Below are 17044 nucleotides of genomic sequence, written 5' to 3' on the forward strand. Positions count from 1 at the left end.
TGTACCAAATTAACCATAAATATATAGGCCTAAACAATCCTGACCAATATCAATGGGGTTCATCAAGGTTTAAAAAAAAAATAATAATAATAAAAAAAAAATAAAGTAAAAAAAATAAATAAATAAATAAAAAAGGGTTAATAAGTCTTTTCCTACTGAAAGAGTACCACAAAACTGAACAGCATCTGGTATAAACTAGAATAAGACAACACATGACAAATAGCTAGTCTTACTCTGTATGAAAGTAATCCCCAACAGACTGATGAGATGATTTCAAATACTCCTCACTCTGCTCATTAAGTCTGGCCATGACAATTTCAAATTTATCCACATCGGATCGATCAATCAAGTCACCATTTGGCTTAACAAAAGTTGTATGTCCAACACCTGCAAGCATACAAATGTTTCATGAAAGATGTTCAACATGGTTATGAACAAATTTATACATAAAAATGTGTGTACACAGGTCTTCTACAAGAGAGACTGAAGGTAATGTGTTGATTTACTGTATACACACTAAAAGTCTTTACCCCTTATTTGGGGAACATATAACATGATGCATTTCACCCTTTTGTTGGGTGTCAAGTTTTACGAGTTTTCTCTGAATTATCTATAAGGGAGAAAAGGACTTTTGGAATATGAATGTACATGTACATAGTAATACAGAGAATTAATCAACTAATTAATTATTTGAATGACCACAATATACATCAATCAATAGGTAGATTCATATATATCTGCATACTAGGGGCATCTTTGCATCCATTCCTAGATACCTATTTCTCATTAAACTTTTCATTACCTCAAGACATTGACTAGCTTCCCTCAATCTAAAACTTACCTCCACCCCTACTCCTCCATTTCCTGCGACAAGTGATCTTCAATACTTTAAATTATGCTTTTTCTCTAACCTCTTTCCTCTAAAATTTACCTACAACTTACTACCACCCTTGTACATCTCATCACCATACTTTTACCCACATTTACTTTCAATGTTACTAGGCTGGATAGAATAAGAAGCAAAGAGTGAAAAGGGAGCTGGGAGATAGGGGTGATGATAGAATATTGAGATGGTTTGGACACATGGAAAGAATGAATGAAGAAAGATTAGTAAAAGATATGTGGAAGGCAGTGGTGGAGGGAGTGAACATGAGGGAGCATCCAAGGATGAGATGGATGGATGGGGTAAAAGGAGCACTGGGAAAGAGGGGAATGTTTGTTGGGGAACGAAGGGAGAAGACAGAAGATAGGGGTAAATGGAGAATGGATGTGTATGGATGATGCTACGATGCATGGAAAGGGGTGGGTGGGGGATGTGGTAGTGAGGGAGCATGTGAATGATATTTCTCAGTCTTCTCTTTTTTTGTATGAGGGGACAGGGTGGGGGGGGGTCACCGATTAAATGAGGCAGCCTTGCTGCGAATGTGCTGTGTCTTGCTGTATTACTTCTGACTTAGGGCAGTGGGTGAGATGTAGGGATGACCCATCACCCAGGAGGAGCCAAGAAAAGAGGGACGGAGGGGTGGTGAATGGGAATGAAGTACATGGAGATGAAATGGGTGGGAGTGGATTTATGCCTTTAACTTAGGCTAACTCCCTTGTAAGAGGTAAAAAAAAAAAAAAAATTGTATATGTATGTACTTTCAATGTCCTATCACACAACTTCTCAAACACTGTTATTGCCTTTGCCCCTCCTCTGACCTCACCACAAGTGTAGTGTCATCAGCAAACAACTGGCTCACCTTTCATTTTCCTCCACTCTCTCTAATCATCTCCAACTCCCTACCCATCAACCTCTCATTTTCCTACCAAACCACACCATCCATGTACACATTAAACAGCCATGGCGACATAAAACAGCCTCGCCTTCCCCTCACACCACTCACTCTCACCATACCCAATCCTAACACAAACTCTACAAAAAAAAAAAAAAAAAAAAAAAAAAAAAACCACTGCCTCTAACTTTCCCCCAATACCATATAGCTGCAACCCTTCCCATGTAAGTGCATATATCAATACAGTGAGTCCTCCTTATACAGTAATTCTTTATCCAGTAAATTCACATACATACATATATCCTTTACAAGGGAGGTAGCCTTTTTCTTTTTTGGCTACCTCCCTTGTAAGGAGGAAAAGCCTTGGTATATGTATGTATGATACATGAATTTACCGGATAAAGTATTACTATATAAGGAGGACTCACTGTATATATTTTCTCCCTCACAAGGAGGGTTTCCAGCCAAGACATTTACATAACATTTACTTGCTGTCCTTTTCATCTTAATCATCCATATACTTACACATACCAAAAGATCTTTTCTCCCTCACAAGGGGGGGTGACCAGCCAAGGCATTCACCCAACCTTCACCCAGCCCACACACATCCAACACTTATTTGCTGTCCCTTTCATCTTATCCTTTCACAACCACTCTTCATTGTCACCTATCTCTTGCTGCTCCTTTCCCTGCTCAACAGACATTCCTCTTGCACCCAAAACTTCTCTGTCTTCCCTTTAAGTTCATTCCATCTACCTCCGCTTTCCACCCTGTCTTTGCTAGTCTTTCTTTACTCTTACCATCATATGCCCAAACCATCATAGAATTATTTGATAAAATTGATCTGCCAGCACTTTTTCCACCCCAAACTTATGTCTCAATCCTCATAGCCCCCCACCATACTTCTTAAGCACTTCATATCAAACCCATTTAAACTACTTTCTGCCCTATACAGTGTCGTGGGCACAATCACCCCTTCATAGTCTTCCCTTTGAATTCATTCCCAGATCCTATTTTTCATAACACTATTCACTCTCCCCCCAAGCCAGTTACTTGCTTTTCTTACTTCATAACTTACCTCAACCCCAACTCCTCCATGTAACCCTAAATACTTCAAACTCTTCACTTCCTCCATTCTCTCCTCCAAACTCACTGCCAATTTCTCTCTCTGTACATTTGATCACCTTTCTACTCCTCACATTTACTTTCAGCTTTCTCCTTGCACATACCCCCTTCAAACTCTACCCCTTGCTGTGAAATACCCTACAGGGGTTTAAGTCTTTTGAAAATGAGCAGTTTTGACGTCCATCTTGCATGACCATCACATGCAGGTACCCATCATTGGTCCATAATATATTCTTTTATGTGAAGGACCATCCCATCAAATTCGTGTTAATACTATCTAAAATACACTCAGCCCTAAATTCAAGAGACCCCCAATTAACACATTTCAGAGGCAACAGATTAAATCCAGTGATCCAAAATAAATTTCTGAATCCCCCCCACTATACAATCACAGCATATCAAAAGCCATTCTTCATAATCCTTGGTTACTCTTTATATTATATCATAGTAAATATGTTGCATTTATCAAAGTTACCACACCTTATGTCTGTTAGATTAAAGGATGGATTTATACTAAATCCTTTACTAATTCTATGCTCAAAAATTATAACTAACCTCAACCTAGATAATATTCTTAGCAAGCATACGAATAAATTACAAAATAGAGAAAAGATTGATGACAATCATCTAAGTAACTAAAGACCATATGGTAAAAATACAGCCATAATTGACAACGATATCTTCATCATGAAGTACTTTTAATTCTTTAGTCACACGCAACTCAATGAAACCCTGGCAGTGACCAGCAGAATAAAAAGATATGTAATCTTTCATATAGAATAAAATAACTGAGACAACAAGAGGATCAAGCAGTTCAATAAAATAGCCTCAAGGCATCCAAAGTGAAAGGAGAAACAGGCAATCTTGGTTAAGCCCTTCAGGAAGGTTTTGTATTGGCTAATGGCAGACAAATTTTACTTAACCAAGAAAAAAGACCTTTGCAAAAGGGATTATGGGGACCTCAAATAACCTCTTTGCTCTGGTGATGCCCTTTGAAGATTATTCTGGTTAATATAATTTTTTTTTTTTTTTTTTTAGCTGTGCCCATGCTAAAGGTTACAGGGAATCAAGTAACAAGAGTAATAACTATAAAGACTTCTAAAACCAGTTATGCTACATTAACCCTTTTGCCAAGTTTTACAATTTTAGCATCTATTCTATAGGAACAGGTCAATGAATCTTAATTGTGCATGGTGTGGGTGTGTGCTTTGACTGGTCCACCCAACTCATACATAGGAAAGGGCCTTTGGCATTCAATATGACTACTGCCAGATTATTTAATTCAGTTCAGGAAACCCTATCTACAGCAAGTGTTAAACCATGTTAAACCCTTTCACTGCATTTTACAATTTTACTTACCTGGAAGCTGTGAATTTCCTGCAAAAGAGAACTCGAGCAATGTATTTATTGATTGAATTATTATATAAATCTAATATCTATTCCATCTCCCACCAAGCAAATTTATTCAGCTGGTGGGATCATGGTCTGCAGTGAAAGGGGTTTAGAGCCTACACGAAAATACTTGGAATACTAACACAACATTCAACTTTAAGGAAAGGAAGTTATATAAAAAATATAAGGTCCAGTTTCATGATGTCTTAACACCATGTTACATTTTCAGCCTCTGCAAAAGAAAGGAAAAATAAAAAGAGAAGGAAAAAAATAAGCAATAATAATAATAATAATAATTCTATTCTGTTATATATACATACCAAGGGCTTCTTCCTCTTTATAAAGGAGGTACCCAAGTCAAAGGCATGCACCCACTCCCACCCAATCCACTCTCATCCACTCCACTCCCATCCACCACCCTTGTTTCCTTCTCATCTTGGCTCCTCGTAAATGAAGACTCATCCCTTTGGGTTGTGTCAAAATATCATAAATGCATAGCCATCTTCTGCTCACCCCTATCTCCTGCCTTCTCCCTTTCTTGCTCAACAGACATTCCCCTCTTCCTCAAAGCACCTTTCACCCCATCCATACATCTCATCCTCGGCCATCCCTTCAATTTCACACCATCCAATATACATTATTTATTCAAATAATAATACAAGGAGCTAAAATGAGAGGGAAATAAGGGTGGTGGATGAGAGTGGAATGGGTGGGAGTGGGTACATGCCTTTAACTTAGCTACCTACCTTATAAGGGGAAAGGAGCCTTGATATATAGATTGGTAAACAAAATAAATAATAACAGCATAGGGATAAAACTTTCTACAAGCGAACTAGCCTTAATGATTATTTGATGTCAATTCCTTACACCCAAAATCACTTAGGTGTTCTTATAAAGACAAATTAATATAAAAACCGAGAAGAGGCAAATTTGAAAGTTATTTGCACTTAGACTAGAGTAAATAAAAAAAATTCTTTTATTACCAGTTTGTAGTAAGCTTGCTTCATCTTCCACTTGATCAAGTTCTGTTGCAATCTCATATACAACATTCCCATCTTCCCCATGAATCCAGTGGGCACCAAACTCCAGCACATGTGGTCCTTGTAAAACAAGAGAAGTTGTTGGTTACTTATGTTTGGTAATTACTCAGTACACTCAGTACTGTATTGGCTTACCGAATGTTATCTTTTCATCTTTACTTTTACTTATATGTACATATATATATATATATATTTATGTATGTATATATATATATGTATATATATATATACATATATATATATATATATATATATATATACACATGATAATAAGAGCACAGGTACGTGTGTTCACTTATGCAAAATAGACAATTTGGAAAAAAGAACTAACGAAGCAGAGCACTTTCATATATCACATCTTCAGTGCAAAAATTACGTAGTTAAACAGAAATACATAGTTTATATATACATGAAGAAGGAAAAAGGGCAGTTTTCATAAGAGAAGAGGTAAATATCCTCTCCTCTTATGTAAACTGCCCTTGTTCCTTCTTCATGTATATATATATATATATATATACTATGTATTTCTGTTTATGTACATTTTGCACTGAAGATGTAATATACAAAAGTGCTCTGTTTCGTTAGTTTCTTTTTTCCAAGTTGTCTACTTTGCATATATATATATATATATATATATATATATATATATATATATTTCTAAATAGAAATGTAGTAGCACATTTGTAGATAACACACAGGAACCCACAGTCGGAGAAAGAATAAACTTCGAATAGAGAATAATCCTATATTTCGGCTATCAACTGTAGCCCTCTTCAGGAAAGTACATAAGATAGAGAACAGAGGGGACTTATAAACTGCAGTAAGAAGAGATGTGGACAGTTGACCTCACTCAGACGCGGGGCTAACTTGGGTTATTTCTTCATGTTAAAAATAAGAATCATTCTTTCGACTGGGGTAAGGCCAGATTAGTGTTCAAGTCCCACTGTGGTTTCAGGAGGAAAATAGTCGAATCAGCATTAATTGAGGAATGCCCTAATATTAATATTTCTAAAGGGCAGTGGACCCCTGACATTATCTCACGCGCAGCAATAAATAAGCTCGTGCGGACGTTACATCCTCCCCTCTCCTCACCCCCTCCCTCCTCCGCCACCCCAGTTAGCCCCGCGTCTGAGTGAGGTCAACTGTCCACATCTCTTCTTACTGCAGTTTATAAGTCCCCTCTGTTCTCTATCTTATGTACTTTCCTGAAGAGGGCTACAGTTGATAGCCGAAATATAGGATTATTCTCTATTCGAAGTTTATTCTTTCTCCGACTGTGGGTTCCTGTGTGATATATATATATATATACATATCGCAAAAATAATCACAATGTGTGACTAAATGATATTACAGAAACCACAGGGAAAATAAAGTCGGAATACTAAATGTTTTCATTTATTACGACATCCTCTAAGGATGTCATAATAGATGAAAATGTTTAGTATTCAGACTTTATTTTCCCTGTGGTTTCTGCAATATATATATATATATATATATATATATATATATATATACACACACACACATTATATATTTTTTCTTCTTCTTCTTATTTGTCTTCTTCTTCTTTCTTTCTAAAATCAGTAACAGGGACTGATGATGGGCACTCTTATGAGATGGTACTGCAAGATGAACAATGAAGCTGTCCATCTTCAAAACCCATCAAAAGGCTGATTAAAGACAAAAAAGACATTCTGTAACTTGACAGACATATCAGCAGGATTGTGGGAGAGACATACAGACTGCTGCAGATAATTAAAATGGATTTTCACTATGTGAATGACAAGATGATGAAAAACCTCATGGAAACCCTGATTTGGCCAAAGCCAGAATATGCATGAGTGGTATGGCCCCTACACAGATTGAAGGGTATAAGCAAGACTGAAAGAATACAAAGAGCACCAACCAAACCGGTTTCCAGCCTAACAGATAAACCATATTGGGAAACTAAACACACTGGGTCTGCCAACTTTGAAAGATAAGACAAAGAGTATGATTACAGAATTCAGGTTGCTAGAGGGGACAGACTACATTGACAGAAGAGATCTCTTGATTAAGTATAGGAGGGGTAAAAGAGGTCATGAGAATGGATTAAAAATGTCTATATAGTGTGTCTAAAGAATGTGATGAAATTGTGAGAGAGGCAGAGGGGAAAACACACCTGTCAAGATGTTGTCACAAATGTGATGAAACACAATTTTCTATATAGATACATAAATATTTACAATAGTTTAGAAGGTGATATAGCCCTAGCTAGAACAATAAACAAAATCAAATATCATAACTGGAAGTAAATAGGTGTGGAAGACAGAGGTGGATGGAGTGAACTTGAGAGGATGACTGAGGATGAGATGGATGGATGGGGTGAAAGGGGTGTTGAGCAAGAAGGGAATGTCTGTTGAGCAAGAAAGGGAGAAGGCAGGAGACAGGTGTGAGTGTAGAATGGCTGTGTATAGATATTATGATGCAAGGAAGGGAGGGGTTAGGGGGCAAGGAGTGGTTATATATGTTATTTTGACACAGCCCAAAGGGATTTCTCCCTGTCTTCTCTTTTTTCTGCATGAGGGAACTGGGAGGAAGGGGGGTGGGGGGCACAGATTAAGTGAAGTGACCTTGCTGTGGATGTAGTGTGTCTTGCTGCATTGCTTCTGACCCTGGGCAATGGGTGGGATACAGGGATGAACTGTCATCCATGAGGAGCTAAGATGGGAGGGAGGAAAGGTGGTGGATGGGAGTGGGTACTTGCCTTTTGACTTGGCTACCTCCCATATATGGAGGAAAAAGCCCTTATTATATAAAGACAGATAGATAATTGGAATTTAAGGATATAAACCACATCAGAACCTTTCATGAGGCTATATATGATAAATTGGAGTAGGAGACATGACCTCATGAGCATTGCTCCTTTCCTGTATACTACAATACTCCACACTAACAATCCCTGGACAACAACACAATATATCTCCCTGAGTGATGTGTGTACCACCTTGGAGGTTGTTGCTGACTACCTAGACTGTAGGTCTTCTGCATGAGATCAGGGGCAATGGATTGATAGCATGGGAGGAGTGGGTGAGCAAATTGTGTTCCCAGATGGAACCACTATATTTCAAAAGTGTCAGATTAGGCACTCTGATTTCAGGGGCACCCAATATATATATATATATATATATATGTATACATATATATATAAATATATATATATATAAATATATATATATATATATTTATATATATACTGTATATATATATATACAGGTAAACGTCGACTTACGATGGCATTAGGTTTCGATAGAGCCATCGTAAGACGATCTCATCGTAAGTCGATCCCCACTCTGTTCCGTGGTCACTGTACCTAGCCTACCTGTATATTAACCACCAGAGATACTGAATATAGCCTATTAAACATGTACAGTAGTTTATTTAATTATTTTTATCCTTTTTACCATATTCAAACACTATAATATGTATTTTCAGTACGGAACTTAAATCTCGCGGGCAGCAGCCAATGCCAGCCGTACGACGTGACGTAATAATACTCGCATCATAAAATATAGTCACCGCTTATATCGATCATTCTCTCTTTCACCCGCGAATTTTGAAAACCACAGAGAATGGGATTTAGGGCACATTTGAGAGAATGTAAAAACACAGGGGCGACTACAATAAATATAATCAAGACGCCGATATGGCAGCGTCGCGAATCCACTTGCTCCTCATGACGCCTACGTGTGCGGCACCGTATGGAAGGGGTTAAATTATCATATCGTCGTCGTCGTCGTCGTCATCGTAAAGTCGAACAATCGTAAGTCGCGGCCATCGTAAGTCGACGTTTACCTGTATATATATATGTACATCTTTTTTTTAATTACATATGTTATAGACTATATCAAGATACAGACTATACAATGGCTGCATAGGAATATACTGACTTAATCACAGTAGAAAAAGTGAGTCTATCCACTCACACCACCCCGTCATTGTTGAACAAGAACTGAAGCAGTCAACTGTCATTGCCAATATAATCAATGATAGCCTCAGTGAAAGCATTCTCAATGTACACTCAACATATATATATATATAGAAGATAGACTCGCAGTCAAAAATCAGTCATGCACTGACATTCTATAACTTCAAAATTCAACAAAATTACATGTGACAACTGGCAAAGTTTCAAACACACCCTGGATTTCTGGGGGAGTGAGCACCTGCCAGTCTTGCCCCTCCCCTGTGGATACCCGTACAGTAATTGCTACATGCTACAGAAGAGACTATCTATTCAGAAAACCCAAAACATTCTCTACTTTGAGACATCTTTTATTTCTTTCATTGAGATTTCCTTGGCAAACAATATTACATTACCCAGGGGATTTGTGAATAGTGCATCCCTGCATTCTAAAGTACAAATAAATATTCTTTTATTTCTTAATTTTCATATTGGTAAATGACTAAATGTATGCATATAAGGTTAGATTAAGCTAAGTCTGGTTAACCTCTTCAATACAAGTCAAATTCTCATGGGTAGGATTAGCATTTTATAATATAGTTATAGCTGTATTACTCATTCTCTTTCACTCTAAATATTAATAACAACAGAAAATATGATCAGGCCAGTTCACAGAATATGGAAGTCACTCAGCTATAACTTCAAAATATATATAATCATGATACTGATGCCGCCATCCTTATATAAATATACCCACTCACTCCTCACGACACCTACAGAGGCATCACCATATTGAAGGGGTTATGTTAGGTTAGGATCTGGATTAGGTTTGGTTGAAATAAATTACACTATATTTGTCAAGTTTTATTAATCTATTTCAATTGTGCACTCCTACCCCTTAATTTCACTGGTCTCCTCACTACCTGAGAGAGAGGGGAGAGGCTTAAGAATGTCATGATTATCATTATGTTATGGTTATCATTTATTTGCACAACAAATAATCTCCCTAAACACTTGAAAGAAAAAAAAAATGGAAGAAAATGCTACAAATAAGACACAGCAATATAGATTAACTTATATACTTTCCACCAAAGATTGAATGTCCTAAATTCAATTTTAACCTTCTAAATACAAAACAAACTGGATCTACTATAGTTTTCATTTCATACTTCAATTAACAATTTAAACAAAGTAAATGAAAAATTCCCTTACCATGTTCTACTGTGTGTACACGTCCTCCGATCCTGTCCTGAGCTTCAACAATCAGAATATCTTTTATACCGTGTTTTATTAATTTGTTGCCGGCAGCTAATCCAGCGACACCAGCACCAACTATACACACTTTCACATGGTACATCGGGTCCGTCATTTTAATAAATTATATATGATACCACAATTTCACACAAAATAATAGTAGTGATGGTTCAGCCGTGCCTGTGTATTCCTTTGCCCAAGTTCTCCACTGGTAAGCACGTGTATTTTATTCGTCTATGCCGGGTGTGGGTAATAATAATCATATAATGTAACAGGAAGTTACCAATTATGGCGTTGTTTTGGATTTATATATAGTTTTTAAAGATGTTCCCCACCGCTCCCAAGGCTATGTTAACATTACTCGCCAATACCATAATTAGACTTATCTATTCACACTCACTATAATCGTATCAAGGCATCGCACGTTCCACAAGACACAAACATACGTGCATGTCTCAACTCTGCGTCAGGGCATGGTTTTCATTTAAGTAGGCTTAGTAGTTGCACTTGGCAAATCTACCAAAGTACAACAAGTAAATACGAAATGCACTATAGCACATGTTTAGGACTGCCGTCTAGTATGGAAAATGAACACAGAAAAATATGAATATATCATTATTGGTATATTCAAAATTTAAGTATTGAAGCGTTTCGTACAAGTTGTTTACTATCAATTGTAGTGTATGCTTTCTTTTTATTTTACGGTAGGGGTTCCCAAACTGGGGGGTAATTTAAAAAAATTTCGGGCGTATTGGAGGGGTGACAGAAACAAAAAAAATATTACGGTAACTGGCATTAAAATTGATGTTAACTCAGTCTTATTTTGTAAAGCAAATCGAATAACAATAAACATTAAAATCTATCATACAGTATTGGAAAACAAGAAATGTGTATCTAAGTGTGTGGCAACCCAAAAGTATTCTAATTAACAGTTATGATTCAGGACACAAGTCACTCAGTAACCCTGATGAATATTGATGTACGCATCACCTGGGACCCTCAATTTTACACTGCCAGTTTCTCTGCGAGCACGTATCAGCCATGCAGACCATCTTTTCCCCAGCCTTTTTCGACCATAGCACCACGTGTCATGACTAAGCAGTCCAGCATCCTTATCTTGATATTAGAAGGATAAAAGAAAGTGAAGTGTACTGCTTAAAATGATTTATTTTCCTGATTCCTTCGAATTGAAACAAATTGACAATCTTGTTTGCAGAAGAAATAAGAAAACTAGAAAAATAAAATAGCATGAGAAAAATGAAATATGCACAACTAGGTAATCAATGATACATATATCAATGTGATTTTTATGTGCATCACTTCCCAGCATCTCCTATAATTGATTTCAGCACCCCAGGTTGGGAAACGCTTATTATATATAAACATAAGCTGGTATGAAGGTGTACTGCCCTGTGCAGTGGTTAATTAGTATTTACCCGACGTTACATCATTTCTATGCTGAATAAGCTCTTCTAATTCTATCTAGAATACCATGAAAATAAATAATAGGTTCTCAGTGTTTACACTTTTTAGGTGTTTTTCAGATTAAACAATAAGATGTCCAAAAAGCGCGCATGCTCTGATACCTTTCTTCGCTATGGGTTTGAGAATTTACCATGTGGAGAGGATCGACCACAATGTGTGGTATGTCACAAAATGTTGTCAAATGAAAGCCTCAAACCATAAAAACTCCTAGTTCACCTCTAGAAGTGCCATCCAAATCTTCAATATGAGGGTCAGGCTTATTTTCATCTGGAATTCAAGCCCAAAAGCTTCAAGCTGCGGTCGAAGCATCATATTTTGTTGCATATAAAATTGCCGAACAACAGAAACGCCACACCAATGCAGAGAATTTGCTTATGCCATGTGCATCCGAAATGATAAGCAAGGTATATGGAAAGGAATAAGGGAGGAAACGCCATATCTCTATCGAATAACACAATCCGCCGACCAGTCGATGATTATGATATGGCATCAGCTATATTTTTCCAAGTTACAACTGAGATCAAGGAAAGCTCATAAAGCAAATTCTCTTTGTGATTTGATGAATCATGTGACGTGGCCAGTTGTGCTGTTCTCCTTGACTTCGCCCATTACCACCAGCAAGACAAGATCGTGAATGAATTTCTAATATGCGAGAATCTACTGATAAGACATGTCTTCAACATCAAGTTTCTTTACCACGAATGTATTGGATTGGGGCAGCGCTCAACAGGTAGGGAGGTATGTTTATATAAAGTCTAAATTAGTATGAATACAATGAATTACATGGCATGTAGTCATATACAGTTTCATTTATCGTACAAGTAGATTTAGTGTAGCTCATGTTTTGTACATGATTTACAAAAAATATCGTGCCTGTCGTGCTGAAACACTAAAGTATCAAAAATAAATTAAAAACATATAATTATAATACAAAATATAAGAATAACTAACTGACACAATTTTTAATATTTTTATTTTTAATCCAGGTATCCTTCGATGGAACACCGTCGGCGAAGGTTGAGCTTCATACAAACTGTGAATCAGAAATTTCTGTAGATCATTGCATCATTCATCGGTACTTTATTTGATCGATAAACCTGCATGTTAATCTGAAGTTAGTGTTTGAAGATGTGTTGAAATCGTCTTCTGGGGAATCATCTGTGTCATTCTTTTCTGCCATATTGGCTTCAGGTGTACTTGTGTCATCATACATCCTTGTTCTCTTCCGATCTACATGTCCACGTCCATGCCAGAATTTGATTTCTATCTTTAGATTGAATGCAATCTCTTTGGCTTCATTCCAGATACCTTCCCAGTTACTTCGTAACTTCACCAAATCTTCGAGAAGATTTTCAATGTTAGACACCTTCTCATCCAAAGTGAGATGCCTAGCTTGAATTACATTGTTGCAAATATCTATTGCAGCCAAAATTTTATACCAAACTGCCGATATTAGCACACAAAATAAAACTTCTTAGGTATGCCAATACTGCGTTTATTTCTTGTCTTTGCTGTTAAGTTAAGCTCTAACAGATCTTGCAATGCTAACTGGATACCATTAACTTAATGGTATCCAGTTAGCATTGCAAGATCTGTTAGAGCTTAACTTAACAAACCTTTTGCATCTCATCTTAATGATTAAGATGAGATGCAAAAGGTTTGATACATTGAAGTCTATCAGACCACCTGGTTTCTGACATGCCATGTAGAGAACTGCATATGCGTGTCTTAAGTAATTCCCATCGTTTCGGGCTAGAGCTGAACAAGTTATATACTGTTTGAACTGTTCCAAAATATGCGATTGCTTCTGGTAAGCACTCGGCAGCATCGTTTCCACATAAATTGAGAGTATGGCAGCCACACGGAGAAAAGATTGCCACTGAATTCTGCTCTTGTATTTTTCCTTGAGCGCCTTTATACTCTCCTGCCATGTTAGCAGCATTATCATATCCTTGTGCCCTACAGTCGCTCAGAGGAATGGCATGGTCTTCTAAGATATCCATGATTAATTGAGCAGTCTCTTCCCCCCTCTTACTGCTGCAATGTGCAAACATAAGAAATCGTTCTTGTACCTCATATCTATCATCCTTTAAATTTAAATACCTCCACAGAAACGTTGTTTGCTCAACATGAGAAGAGTCTGGAGTTGCATCCACAATAACTGCAAAACATTTTGAAGCTTCTTTCCAACAAAATATGTTGTTTCACAAGGTTAGAACATGCTGAAATAAATTCATTTTGGGACTCTGGCGATAGATAATGAACTTGAAGGCGTTCACATTTTTCCTGGTATTCCTTAACCTTTTGTACATGTTCTTGGAGAATAGGATCCCACCTTGATAGCAGCTCAATCAGTTCTAGGAAGTTACCATTGTTTGGATTCCTAATCCGATGTGATGATCCACTAAATGCCAAACCACGTTCCCCCAGAAAAAGAATATCAGTTATACGTTTCAATACATTGCACCATTTCACTGCTTCAGCTTGGTAACTTGCTTCTTATCAACCCCCCCTTTTTTTTTTTTTTTTAGATAAAAGACGTCTTTCGAGCTCTCTCCAGGCTATGTAACATTCCTTATGGTTCTCGCTCTTTTCATGTTCTCGAACCCTAACACTTGGTTTTCGCCACTTTGTACTAGCTGTCCAACCTCCAGGAGATGCTAGTGCTGACCTTGAAGACGAAACACTAGGGGTGTGCCAAAACAGTCAACATTATTACAAATTTCCTGGACAGTGGAAGGAGGAGGAGGTGGTTGAGGGAACGTGGGGAAATACGTACCTCAAGGGAGTGAAGAATGGAGGAGGATGATAATCTCAGTGGGGAACCGAAGGCCAGGAAATTCGCATTTACCACACGGGACCACGCTTGCTTCCTCACAGCAAGCGTGTATGTACGTAAATCAAAGAGGGGTGTGGGGACAACTCATAAAGAGAACCGTCCTAGGCTAATGAAACCCAGAACTCCTATTGTGAGTTTTAATGAATTGGATAATTAAACACTAAAATTAAGCTACTTGACATTAAATAAGGGTTTTAACAGTTGGGTTCACATACATACATACATCCTATCTATTCCCTGCGCGCGTTCCTAGCTTAAGAAATTGTTAATTAATGTGTACTTATAATTGTCTTGCTTGTGGAGACGTCTTCAATTAGCATGATCTGCTGAGCTTCGATCGGCGCCACTTCGTTTGGTGGGGGCGGGGAGTGGACGGCCTGGGCGCGCTGTGATGGGGGTTGAAAGTCACTTCGTCGGCGTACCTTTCCCGTTCAATCGCACTACACTCAGTTTTTGCTTGAGGGGTTTATACCCAAATAATCGTCACTCGATTTATTCAAGAGGATATAAATCCCCAACAGTCACTTGAGGGAGGAAAGGACGCGCTTACTATTCCGAGATCGAGCGGTCTGACCTCCTTTTTCGAACTCGATGCTTAGACTGCCTGTGTCCTGCGACAGGTCAGGTCACGATGTCCGCTAGCCGGCTTCCGACGTTGCCAATAGTACTATGTCTCCGTCCCTAGTTGCGAAGGGTACTACGAATAATGTTCATGCGGGAGGGTGACACAGTTCCAAGTGTTCTTTGAGGTAGACACTGTTCACGAGCGGCTTAAACACAGTCCTAATAATTCTAATTGCCTAGCTTAATCAAATATGTGGCAGCGCGCAGGGGCGGGAAGGGGGTGTGTTTGAGTGCTTTGTCTGAGTGCGAACCGTTGAGCATGGCTCCGAGAACACAAATCAAAAGGGGGGGGGTGTTTCTAGATATTAGAAGTCTCTCCCTTCGTTAAGGCATTGAATTGGTTGTCAAAAATGACATGACAGATGAAGAGGATAACGAGGAGAAGAAAAGACAGGATGTTGCTACTAGAAGTCTTAAGGACTGGAAATTCCCCCGAGTATGGGGAATTAAAGGCTGATACGGAGAGAAAACAGACGAAAAAATGGGAAGGGAGACTACGAGCTGGGTGTCACAATTTAAAAAATTGTGACAAACATGGCAAATAGTATAATGCTTGTTTCACTTGACTCCAAACAAGAAACTCTCTTGTGCATTTCTCCATTAGTACCACGGAATTTCAAAGTAATTTCTGGAAAAAGCTGGTTTGTCCAGGTCATTTGGAAATTGTTTAGGAAGTGAGATGTGACCGATGGTAATATATTTTTCTATTTCTGCTTGTGTAGGAACTTCATTTGTAATGCACCCAATATCAAGGCCAGTAACTGACAGCATTCGTACTTTTAGAACGATCATGATGTAGGTCTTCTCCAGTCATACTTCCATCAGAAAGAGGAATCTTGCTAACCTTTGCACCAACTGAACTTACTGAAGAGTCTGGCTCTCCACCGGCTTCTAATTCTTGCAAGACAGAAAGTGTTCGGGTTCGAGAACATGAAAAGAGCAAGAACCATAAGGAATGTTACATAGCTTGGAGAGAGCTCGAAAGACGTCTGAAGTGTATTACGCCCTAATAACCCAACCTGGAAAAGTGTCTGCTGCCCAGCCTACCCATTTTTCTACATTACATTTATTGTCTTCCTTTTTTTTTTTTTCTTTTTTTTTGTCGTTTCTGCCATCCTGGTTGTTTTACTGTAAAACAAAAGTTAAAAAAAAAAATACAATGTTTGAAATCGTATGTATACGTGTATGCATGTATTACAAAGGATTACAAAGGCGGAGCATGCCGACAGGAGACCTTTTGATCCATATCTAGGTCGGATGCGAAAAAAAATCATATTAATAATAAAATAATAAATAAAAACTTATGATAATGTAAATAACAAATAAAATACAAAAATAAATGCATAGGTATAGTTAATAATAAACAAGCAGGTAAATAGTAAATAATAATTAATTGACATATAACTAATAATAAATAAAAATCAGACAGACAAATGATAACAAAACAAAAACAAATAATATAAGATAAATTATAATCATTACAGCATCTTACTTAGGTATTTATCTAAATGATTCTTAAAGCTTTGAACTGAACTACATTGCACTACCTGTGCAGGAAGTTTATTCC

General features: G+C 37.7%; 1 protein-coding gene across 4 annotated transcripts in view; it reads right to left on the minus strand.

The window, feature by feature from the left end:
- LOC143041838 (peroxisomal N(1)-acetyl-spermine/spermidine oxidase-like) overlaps positions 1-11506 on the minus strand; it is a 28564-nt gene extending 17058 nt beyond the window's left edge. For 3 of the 4 annotated variants that reach the window (XM_076213933.1, XM_076213931.1, XM_076213932.1), the window contains exons 1-3: positions 10488-10923; positions 5276-5392; positions 234-387 (exon numbers count right to left, since the gene is read on the minus strand). In XM_076213933.1, the coding sequence (XP_076070048.1) occupies positions 234-387; positions 5276-5392; positions 10488-10644 (428 nt within the window). In that variant the 5' untranslated portion in view covers positions 10645-10923. The other variant, XM_076213934.1, reaches the window with a different exon arrangement.
- Positions 11507-17044: the final 5538 nt, after the last annotated feature.

The sequence above is a fragment of the Oratosquilla oratoria genome, chromosome 32 (assembly GCF_046742065.1).
Source record: "Oratosquilla oratoria isolate Oo_2021 chromosome 32, ASM4674206v1, whole genome shotgun sequence".
Lineage (NCBI taxonomy): Eukaryota > Metazoa > Arthropoda > Malacostraca > Stomatopoda > Squillidae > Oratosquilla > Oratosquilla oratoria.